The sequence below is a fragment of the Nannospalax galili genome, unplaced genomic scaffold, assembly GCF_000622305.1.
Source record: "Nannospalax galili isolate Female #2095 unplaced genomic scaffold, S.galili_v1.0 scaffold187, whole genome shotgun sequence".
Taxonomy (NCBI): Eukaryota; Metazoa; Chordata; class Mammalia; order Rodentia; family Spalacidae; genus Nannospalax; species Nannospalax galili.
In genome coordinates this window covers 2,680,081-2,692,146 of record NW_008357584.1, presented here as the reverse complement: position 1 = coordinate 2,692,146, position 12,066 = coordinate 2,680,081, and the positions used below count along the sequence as shown (strand labels likewise).

Sequence of the window (12,066 nt, the reverse complement as noted above, 5' to 3'; positions counted from 1 at the left end):
ACTAGTCATTAACTTATTATTACCATACATCTCCAATCTGCTTTTATGTAATACATTATTTATATGTTAAAGCTATCGCAGTATAACCAAGAGCCTAATGCAGAACTTTCATCATCAGCTTTACCAGCATCTTCTCCCTCTTCTTCTTGACCCAGTCTATCAGCAAGACAGTCCATTTTTCTACTAATATATCCATCATCGTATACTTGCTGTGTTTAAAACCTTGTAACTATACATTCTGCCTCTATACATATTCATCTAGTTTTCCCTCTAAGACATATAGCCAATCTTACCAAAATGCAAATCTAACTATTTTATTACCCAGTTTAAAACTCCTCCTTTCCTATACAAAAATAAAAAGCTTAAACTCAAAGGGTGGCATTTGAAGTAAAAATCAAGTAACCAAAAGTTGACTTGATGAATGAGTGACCTAACCGGTTGACAACATACTAAGCACTGTGCCCAGCACTGAGCAGTTAAGGGACATGCGTAAAAGCACATAGCTTACTTGAGGCAAAGTCAGAATTTGAGTACAGGTAGTCTGAACTCTGAGCCCATGTACCTAATCTGTTTTTACTTGGATAGCTAACATACCAAACCCTTTGTCAACTGCCTTGAAGGCTTTATTTTATTTCACCCTCAAAAGAATCCTATGAGGTAGTCACTATCAATATTTTCATGTTATAATTGAAGTAACTGAAGCTAGGAGACTCTAAGAAACTTGCTAGCCATTACTCTGCTAGAATATAGTATAGCTGAACTCAAGCCTTAATGGCATTCTCCTGCATGTATTTTAACCACTTCATCCCAAGAAGTGCTTGCTCTTTCTGAACCTGAAACCAAGAGAGCTGGTTGGTGCTGAATGATGCAGGCCAGAGATCAGGTAACTCTCAGAGTTTAGTGGAAAACTGGGATCACTCTCTGGTCAAGCAAGGCTTCATAAAAGACTGGGATTTAGCAAATGGAGAGGAGAAGATGATCCAGGCAAAACAGTAAAAAAGGGTTCATGGGAAGAGTTCCATTTAATCCTGTTGAGGAACTGAAGGAAAGTATAATCTCTGAAACTGAACTGTCAGCAGCCACCAAGTGGCGTGGGTTTGGGGGTTCTCTCCCCTTGGATCCTCTTTGACATCCAAACAGCAGAGCGCACTGAGCATGGCTGTACAAAGACTAAGACAGCAGGGTTTGCCTGGTCTCTCTGCAGTATGTGGGTGGTCTGTGAGTACACCCTGGTGCATGCAGAGAAATCAGATCCAAGACTGAGGAAACACTTAACTTGGTGTGTTCACTTATTCGTGGTCTGGAAATCATGCAGGAACTTTATCTTACACATTCCTCAAGCAAGGCAACCGTTCCCAAGTCAGCCGCTAATGCTCCCAAAAGAGACTGCTGGGCTAGCATCAGTGGGGCTGGTCCGGCCTCCTCTCAGTGTATGGTCATAATCCAGTGTCCATGGGTTTGTTTCCTATATGCATTCAAAGAACAAGCTTTCCATGCTTCTGAGATGAAGGGAATTTCTGAATTGATGAAGCTACAACACAGTGATATTAAGACAAAAGAGGAAGGTGAGACTCAGTCTCAGAGTGTAATGGTAGCACATGTGCCCACAGGAGTTTCCTGTGTGAAACAGAAGGGAACTAAGAGGAGAAAAAGAACGGCACCTAAGATTTCTGGGTGATTTTGCTTTATTCTCCTGGGTTAAAGAGTAACACTTTGACTTTGCAATATTTGTAAAATATCATGTAAGCATTACTTTGGACTTGTGGTGCTCTATCAACTCTGCCATGAATTCAACAGTGTTTAACACAAGAACACGGTCCACATCCCATGTGACATATTGTCCAGATATGATAGACTCATTATAGACTCCCACCTCCTACTGTGTACACTACTCTCCTATGTAAATGATGTTCTCGGTCCTGCAGTCATCTATGACACTAACCCGAATAATCTTTGATAGCTCATTGAGTTACGAATTCAATGAAAAAAAGATTATTACTGGCACCAATTCAAAGCCATTAACACATGGTGTAGAAAAGCACTTCATGCCATAGTCTACTTTATGCTTATAGGAAAAAAAAAAAAAAGATTCCTTGCTGCTGTGCCTGCTTTAAGTCTTTGCACATTAGAGTTTTAAATAAGTACTTTTATCATTTTCGTAAAGATCATATATGCTTTCTGTGTAGTTAGAAGTTAGGCAAGCTCTCCTGATTTAAAGCTTCTTCGTTCATGGAACACTGATAATGAAGATATCCAGATTTCATGCTGACTGTGGGTATTAAATGCACTGATATATCTAGAGTGCTGAGCATTTGAAGTGTCTGGTGCACAGTAGTTCCTGCAGTAGTAACAGTGGTATTAATAGCTGAAGAACACAACCCCTACTCCCTGCTCCCAGGAATAAATTTGAAACTGGTATACCTAGACTCAAGCACTTTGCAATGATGCCCTGGATATTTCTAACCCTTTCTTCTTTGTCACTGCTTTACACAGCCTATAAGAAGATGTTCAGAGAACAATATAAGCCTATATATAGGCTTATATTGTTCTCTGAACATCTTCTTCTCTATTAATAACTAATAACTTTTAGAAACTTTGCCTCTGGCTAGATTAAATCAAAAGGGGAATGTATTGGTGAGCTACTAAGGTAACTAGGGGATCCATGGAAGAGATGAAGAGCCGCAACTCAGAAGATGAAAGTATCTGAGCAGCTTTTGGGACCTAACCAATAAAACACTGTCATTAACCATTCATTCATCAGTCCTCAAGTTCTGGGTCTCATTTCAAAATGAACATCTATGTTAGAGAATATCATTATATTGACTTGGTCAAGTATCAACTATGAAATGAGTTAGTTGCCCCTGGGACATTAGACACCTATGTATGGTGGGTGCATCCCAACAGGTAAGCCTATGAAGCAGGCAGATCCAAGAATCCTCACCTACCTTTGTACGCTTGCATGTAGCCACCTCCCTCTTCTCTCCTTGTTAGTTTACTTAGTCACCAAGGTTTAACACTCACTTCTTCTTAGGAGTCCCTTCCAGCTCTTTCCCTGAAATGCCCATCCCCAATGCAAGTGGCTGTTTTCCACTCCCACCTTCACTACGCCCCTTGCTGATACCTCCTTCCTACCACGGTGCTGTTCTGCTTTGTTGTTTGAACTGTACTGTTCCTAACTGTATCTGCTCCCCACTAGCTAAGGGTGAGCTCCTATAGAGCAAAGCATGCTAGCATGGATGTTCTTGTCCCACATTGTACCTGGGGCTGCATTTTATTTATGTTCAGGCAGTACTGGATATATGCATTTCTCACTTCCTCATTCATTAGCAGTATGACTTAGAACACATCACTTACCCGGGGACGCCTGTCTTCTTTGTCTAGAAAAATAAGTAAATCTTTGCCTTCTCTAGATGGTCATAAACAGCAAGTGAGTTAGGACATCGCCCAGCTCAGTAGAACGTAACGGGTACTCAAAGCTCACTGTTTTTTTCCGCACCAGCAAATGTTCGATTCTATTTCTCTTTAAGATCAAATTGGGCTTGGGAGCAAAGCTACTAATTTTTAAATACAATTTCTCTAAGCTAAATATTGGATAACACAGTCCTTATGAGTAAATGACCACAAGTTTCACAATTGTTCAAAAGTATAATTTTAAAGATTTAAATTTAAATAATTTCTTGGAGATTTGATAATAAGAAAATATGACTAGCCATGCGCAAACAAAAAGTAGTAAAAGACGACACAGGAGAGGATACTTTGAAATTATAAAAGCTTGCGGGAGATAAGATATAATTTAGTTTCTCTATGCCTTGTAATTCCAGTTACAGAAATTATGCCAAAGGCATTTTTCTAGTGTTTTACTAAAGCACTGACTGTTTTCTAAAGGAACTTAAAAGCCAAATAAGTTAAAATATTTTTAAATGGAAAAAAAAATGAAAAGCTGCAAGTGGGTGTCAGCGATGAGACCCAGATGTGGAGCTGTGGGATGCTATTCCAGACACATCTGGCTGCCCCTGGCCCCTGCGGTAGTAGTGTCGCTGTTTGCAGACTTCCCTTGTCATGTGTGACATAGTTAAACTTCAGATGGAAAGTCTGGAGACTTCTGTGTTTATCTGGACGTTAGTTTCATTGAATGGGCGCTGAATCAAAGGCCTTGCTTAATAGGCTTTGATTCATCTGCTGAGGAGCATTTTCTAATAAAGAATGATGACTTCCCTTGGTGGTCACATCCATGTGTGTTGTATGCCTACACCTCCTCTGTGGCAACCAGAAGCTGTAACTCTCTGCAGCTGAAAGAATGAACAAAGCCACAACGAAGACTTGGATTTAATTATGTTTCGTCGGGGGGGGGTATCAATGTTCACATTTATATGAGTAATGTTCACTTGTAACATATACATAGTATAGCGAACAGGAAGAAAAATATGAAATTATCTGTGAGCAGAGACTGATAGGATCCATAATAATCCTGGTACTGTGTTTAACAGAGTAGCTCATGAGAAACCCAGGTAAGAACAGCATTTGTGTAAAATGTGTTCTAACTCAGATATCTCCTACAACATTCATTCTGTTATTTAATACACTCAGGACAGAATCCACCTAGGGTAAGACGGTATTTTCAACATCACCACCCCTGCAGAGCCTTTCTTATTTGTATGGGTTATTTTTCTTACATTTAAGCTTTTAATTATTGGTATTGTTCGATGACAAAGGTGTCAACATGTGTGCTGATCATAGAGTTGCTGAAATAAAGGAAAATTATTAAAATAAAAATCTAAAATAGTTAATAGATTTGGCCTTAATATATCATATACCAGAATGTATCAACCTATGGATTCAGATATCAAAAAACAAATAAAATAAAGCTAGTCCCTATTTTCAAAGAACTTTACAATTTAGTGAGAGACACGATGGGGAAAAGAACGTTCTTTTGGACAAGACCTGTAATAGGAGTCATAAAATACTAAGGATCCTAAGAGGCCAGAAAGAAGAGAGTGGTTAGGATTGTCTGGAAGGCTTGGTGCCTTCCTAGTCCACAGGAGGAATTCATGATATTAATAACACAACACAGAAGGGTTTTTCCACTGAGGGTAAGATCAGATTCATAGGTACAGAGGTGATACTTCATGTTAGCTGGTGAGGCTAGGTAATAGAGCATTTAGGGTTGGGGAGAAAGGTTGTAAGACAGTAAGCATGAGCAATAGAGGAGGACAGACGATGAAGGGTCCTACATGACTTGGATTTTCTCTTGAAAGCAATGATGAACTTTCAATTTTAAGCTGGGGGTGACTTACCAAACACATTCTTTGTAATTTCATCCTGACAAAAGCTGGAGTAAGGAGGTGAGCATAGCTGTGGAGAGCCTTGGCAAAAGAAGTTATTTAGGAAGCTGCTGCCTTCATCAGATAAGAAGTTAATTTAGGTGTCTCTGCTCTTAAGAAAGGCAAGAAAATGTAAATTCAAAATGTATGGAGAATTTAATGATACACAGCATTGTAGGGACGAGAAAGAAGACTAAAATGAAGATAGGACCTCTGGCCTGGCCAGCAAGGTGGATGCTAGTGCAAGGCACTCACTCGGGGAACACTGGAAGAACAGTAGGCTTTGTGGGACAGTACCTCCTGGCACTGGCATTTCTGGACATCCCTGAGAAAACTCCAGTGGGCAGTCAAATATTAATATCTACAGCTCTGAGAGACAACAAACCTAGAGAGAGACTTGAAAATTTGCAACATATTAAGCTTTTAAGAGCCCTTGGAATTGGTGGGATCACCTGGGAAGAATGTAGAGACAAAAGAAAAAAAAAGAAAGAAAGAAAGAAAGAAAGAAAGAAAGAAAGAAAGAAAGAAAGAAAGAAAGAAAGAAAGAAAAAGAGAGTAGAGAACAGCTATCTCACGTGTGTTGGGATGTATCTAGCAAAAGGAAAATCTACAAGGATTTTATTTTAAAAAGTGTTAAAGAAAGAAAATTATGACAGAATGTTGTCATGGAAACCAATACAGAAGAAAGGAGAGACTAGCCCAAAGTGATAGATGCTATAGGATTCAAGCATGTTTCCAGTTTGGTGACCAGACAGGCACACACAAATACAAGCAGCAGTAGATCGTAGTAATATGATATTAAATAGGCCACAATTCAAGAAGAAAGTTCCACATGAACTATGTAATATAGCATGAGTGGGTAGGAATGAGAAAATTCTAGTGTTATCATCTTATTGTGACACATCCTTATGATCTCTTCCCTTTAGTACCCTGAGCTGATGGTTGCTTCTTACAACAACAATGAAGATGCTCCCCATGAACCAGATGGAGTAGCCTTGGTTTGGAACATGAAGTTCAAGAAAACCACACCAGAATATGTCTTCCACTGTCAGGTAGGAGTCAGCAGAGTAAAAATAACTCACATCTCCTACTAGACCAGAAATAGTTCATACTGTATTGCATTTGTCTTAGGTTGGAAGGAAGAACTGAGTTTAAAAATGGAATTGTTGACAATTTTGGAAAATTCCCCCACAGTAACCTAATGTTTTGGGAAAGTGGCAGCCCTCCTCAAATGGTTAGGAAGCCTGGTTGGGAACTGTGTGTCATTTTCTTTCTATTTAAAACAGCCCCCATGAGGGTGAGTTTATAAAGACCTCGCACTTATGAAGAAATTGTGGCATACCACTTCCTCTGCTTAGCAGCAACATATGCTTGCCCACCCACGTGGACGTCCTCAGAGCACTACCATTTCAAGTTCCCTCCTGTCTCTGAAACACTATTCAATGAATTTTGCCAATTCTAAGTTTATAGATGCCATACTGTTTTACAGATACTAATACTTTTGGACCTGGATTTGAGAAATGTAGATGCTATTTCTATCTTTTGAGTTCAGACTCTATCGAATAGTTTGGGATGTTTTTCTCCTTGTTTCTGATGACAAGTATCTTCTCTTCCGTTTGACACACTAGGACTGAAGTTAGTTGCACACATTCTGCTTTGCTCTGTTGCCATGATGGTCTAAATGACAGGCCAGAGCAGTGACCAATGCGCCAACCCCTTTATTAATGCTCCTGTCCTGTGATTATGCACAGGAAAATGGGAAGTAAACATTCTACCTCAAAGTCTCAATTCCTCCAATATTACAATTCAGAGTTACTGGTAGGTCTCTGAACACACACATCTGAAGAGGAAAGGAGGTAAACCTGTTCATCTCAGGAAGCTTTCTGCCACTTTATATCTAAGAGCTGAGTATCTTTTTGAACTAAAATATGTTTATACTTTAGAACATTATCAGATACAATTTGGTAGCAGGAGCTGCTGGAATAAAAGTCCCAGCTTCTACATGATTGAGTAACCTCTAACTCTGGCCATGTTTTTCTAATTTACTATCTCAAAAACAACTTAACAAGAAGTCTAGGTCTGCATAGTAAATAACCTTTATTTTCTAAACCTTTGAAATAAGAAGAGTTTTTTTTTTCTTTTCCTTTTATTTAGATTATCAAGTTTGTCAGTCTGATAGGCTCTTTTTGTAAACATAGAAGCACAAAATCCTAATTTTGTTCAGTTTTAAGAGGTTTGCTGAATTGCTGGGAAAATATTATAAGGATTATGGGATAAGGAGAAGCACATTTTTAAAAAGCAGTGCCTTTTAAACTATTTTGATATTAAGGAAAGCATAACCTTACTTCAAAAACTTCAAGAAGTATCTATGTCATTTTAGTTAATGTATATGATGTTTATCATATTTAAATTTTTTAAGTTATAGTAACTGATTATTGGTGGTCTATGGCAATAACATGTAATAGAGTTAATATTTGCAACATGATACAGTAAACAACCCAATAGGATCATGATAACATTGGGCAAAGAAGCAAATTCCAAAGGTCTTTGAAATTATCAGAACTGTTTTTAATTCCTTATTTTATCATGTCACTATAGCTAATGCCAGTGATGACTGAAAAACCATCTTTAATAAATAATCCTTTCTTCCCTCTCATGTGGCTTTGGGATCATTTGCTAAAGAGTTAAAGAAACACTGAGTTTTAGTTTTAGTTTCTCACTTAAATGATCTCAATATATGTATTTTAAAAGAAAATGCACTGAGGCTGGATTGGCTCAGAGGTTAAGAGCACTGGCTGCTCGTGCAAAGGACCCATGTTCAATTCTCAGCACCCACGTGGCAGCTAACAACCATCCGTAGCTCCAGTTCCAAAGGATCTGACGCTCTCTTCTGACCTCTGCAGGCACTGCACGACACAGGCACACTCACATACATGCAGACAATACACTCATACACATAAAATAAAAATAATAAGTAAAATATTAAAAAGGAAAATACAGTCCTAATGTTTTGAAAAAGCGAGCAATGCACTAAATATACTAACAAGATAGTCAAACAAGAGTTATCAAAAGATGCTGAGTAAAAATCTCTGCAATTCCCAATTGCTCCTGATATTTTTAATTCATCAGGTGACCGGAAGCAGATGGGGATTCCAAATTCTACCTGATCCTCACTGGAAGAACTGAGAACACTTTAAAACATTCAGGTTGATATCTGACCTGTGCAAATGACCACAAAGACTCTGAGACTTTAGGTGTCAAAGCAAAGCTTTACAATTTAGCTACACATGCATCTAAAGATATTTAGTAGCAGAACCATGCTTTTAAATATAAAATAGATAGTTCATATAAATGACCCATAATAATCATGAAGGACACATTTAGAAATTCACAAAAATCCAAATTGCGGAATGCATTCTACTAACTAGTTCCTGTCATTAAGCTGATGGTCTTTAAGTGATTTAAGTTTAGGAACTGTATGAGGCAGAATGCAGGACAGGCTCTCTGGAAGGTGAAGGGAATGAATTCTGACCACTCTCAGGAAGGAAGGAAAGGAAGGGAAGAGGTGAGCCAGCAAAAGCAATTGCAGTCAGCCCTCTACATCCTCTGGTTCCATGGAGCCAACCAGCTATAGACTGAAAATGCTTCAAAATAAGTGTCTCTACTGAACACATTCATATTTTTTGTCATTATTCTCTAAATAACATAACAATAAGTTCATAGAACTTGCATTAATTAGATATTGCAAATAGTCTAGAGCTTATTTTAGGTAGACAAGAAGATGCACGCAGATAAATGCAAATATTTTACCATTTTACACAGATTTCAGTCTCTGCAGACGCTAAAAAGGAAGGGAAGTCCTGAAATCTGTCTCTGAAAGATACTGAGAGACAACTGTGTGCAGCCCTTCTAAAGACCCCTGAGTGCATTAGATAGGGTTTTTTCACAGAAAAATAGTCAATAGGATATATATGTATGTATATATGTGTGTGTCAAATATTCATAAGATAAAAGTATTCATAGACAGACAAATATATGGATACTTTTAAAAGGAATTGCTCATGAAATTGCGGGTCCTGCAAGCCCAAAATCTGTGGGTAGGCTGTCAGGATAGAGTAATGGTGGATGCTCAAGTCTTGAGTCTGAAACCTATAGGGCAGGCTAGCAAGGTAGAGTTTCCACACTGCCAATAGAATTAGTTGTTTTTTGGGAAACATCAGCTTTTGCTCATAAGGCCTTCAGAAAATTGGATGAAGCTTCTTTTCATTATTCACATCCCCTCTCTCCTCTCTATCTCTCTCTCTCTCTCTCTCTCTCTCTCTCTCTCTCTCTCTGAAAATCTGTTCTTTACTTTTGTTGTCATAAACTCGCAATGGCTGCAGATGAGAAATTGGTTCAGAGTACTCTGGAAGCAAAGCACGCACCCTCAAAAGGCATGGCTAGATGTGAAGTCAGTTGATTTTTATTACAAAGACCATATCCTGTGTCACTCTGCATCAATGAGGGATGTAGCCATGTAAGAGCATGTAGGTGTGTGGCCTTGTGACATGGAAGGAGGAGGCTGAGTAGAGAAGAACTGGAGCAACTGAGTTGCTACCCTTAGCCAATCTTTACAGTCATCTGGGTTACTTTAAGAATGACTGATTCCTGGGCTCTGTCCTCAGAAATTCTTATTTAATTTGTCTAGGATATAGATGAGCGAGCATGGGAACTGTTGCAAAGTCTACACAGTCATTAAAGGTTTCTTTCTGACAACCTAACATTCATAGAACATTTGGGTAGATAGGGCTACTTTTACCATTTTCTAACCCTACAGGGAAATTCAAAGAATCCACAGAATTCAAATTAATATGAGAAGCCAGACTTGGTGATACAGCCCTGTAATCCTAACACGTGTGGGGGTTGAAGCAAGAAGATTATGAATTCAGGACCAATTTGGACTATACATTGAGTTACAAGCCAGCCAGAGCTGCAAAGTGAAAACAAAGATATGAGAAAACAAATACCCTGGCTCATGACCTATGAGTTCTCTCTCCTACACCTTTCTGATCTTTGACAAATCTTATTTTTTAAAACTGATACTTTCTGGACACCAGCTCATCAAAATCAGATCAGCTGAATCCATACTTTCTGTGAAGTCCCATAATTTAAAAATTAGATGGTTTACTTAGTTGGAAAGACTAGGGATTGGAAGAAGCTAGGGTATCTTGTGATGACTATCCTTTTATAGTTTTAGCTAATCATTTCTTCCATATCTCCACTGGTTCATCTTATTTTTTCTAAGTTATAATCGCAAATAATTATAGTGGCTCATAAAAGCATTGTTTCAGGCACTCAGAAGCAAACACATGAGAAACAGCATCAACTCAATTTTCCTTCTACAAAGTTTGATGGGCTTTTCATTTAATCATAAAAAAGATTTCATATGAAGGTTCATTTTCTCTGTTATGAGTAGGAAGGCCAAATACCTTCTCCTTCCATGGGCAGCTTTGTGTTTACTAAACTAAATTTTTTGTGTGGGCCCTGTGCCTGCATTTTCTATTTTCATTTCAATAAAAGCTATCTATACTTGGAAAATATCAGTGCACTCTGCATAGAAATCAGCCACTCGTCTCCATCACAGTCTGGCAACACTCCTGCGGCCTTCTATAGTGGCTTCACACACTGTCATTAGATTATATGTCTGACCACCCTGCAATACTTACCCTGGTGTGGTCTTTCTCTTTTAAATGGAATGAATAGAATCAGAAATATATATCTTAGAATGATCTGCATTGAGGTAAGTAGAAATGCTTTATTTAGTGGTGTAGCGTGGTCAGAGGTTTTTATTTTAATTTTTATTTCCATTTTTCCTGATTTGGTTTCTTTGTTCGTGGCACCCTCTTTTCATGGCGTCCTCTTTTCAAGGATGATCTGGCAATTGCCTGAAACTGACCATGGCTAAGCCTTCACTGTTTCAGAGGGCTGGCACAATGTGAAGCATGGAAGCATCCGCTGACCTGACTGGTGCCAGTGTTTGAAACACTCAGTTGCATTTTTTTCCTATGTGTGGCTTCACTTCTCATTAAGATTCTAAAAATAATTACAGATGAAATAGCAACTGCAGGCCTCAGCTGTCCAGCATTTGTTTCTGCCTGAGGCTCCCACTAACCTGAAAGAGAATTCTGCCTGTAAGGAATGATGGTAACCCAGGAGGGAACATGCGCTTGTGGTTAGGACAGGGACAGAAAGTTGGTCTTGCAGCTCCGTTCTTGGCTGATCATACTACTGGGTGACCCTGAGAAAGTTGTGGTGGCTTTGCTGTGCTCCCCAATCACATAAAGAGGGGCCTTCTCCAGTCTCTGGCAGAATTGTAAAGTTTATTTCAATAAGGTTGATTTCCCACCAATTTTTGTCCCTCCTCCAACCTAGATTGTGGTTCATAGTCTAAATCTATAAAACAACTTTATGTATAAAACTGTTAAACACAAAGATCTAAATTAATTTAATTTTCTAAAGTATATTTAACCAAAAAATACTAAAATATGATTTAAACATTGTATTCTTTAACATAAAAGGAGGATCACCTTTCTTATGGCCTCACTGATAAAAAGGAAAAGGGATTTTGGGGCTGGAGAGATGGCTCAGCGGTTAAGAACACTGACTATTCTTGCAGAGGACCCGGGTTCGAATCCCAGCACCCACATGGCAGCTAACAACTGTCTGTAACTCCAGTTCCAGGGGATCTGACAGCCTCTTCTGTCCT

General features: G+C 38.7%; 1 protein-coding gene across 7 annotated transcripts in view; it reads left to right on the top strand.

Annotated features, from left to right (window-relative positions):
* The window catches only part of Dync1i1 (dynein cytoplasmic 1 intermediate chain 1), a 320,675-nt gene that overhangs the window by 205,123 nt on the left and 103,486 nt on the right, over positions 1-12,066 (top strand). For all 7 annotated transcript variants that reach the window (XM_008855222.1, XM_008855227.1, XM_008855225.1 and 4 more), the window contains one exon: positions 6,248-6,373. In XM_008855222.1, coding sequence (XP_008853444.1) covers positions 6,248-6,373 — 126 coding nt within the window. The remainder of the gene's footprint in view (positions 1-6,247; positions 6,374-12,066) is intronic.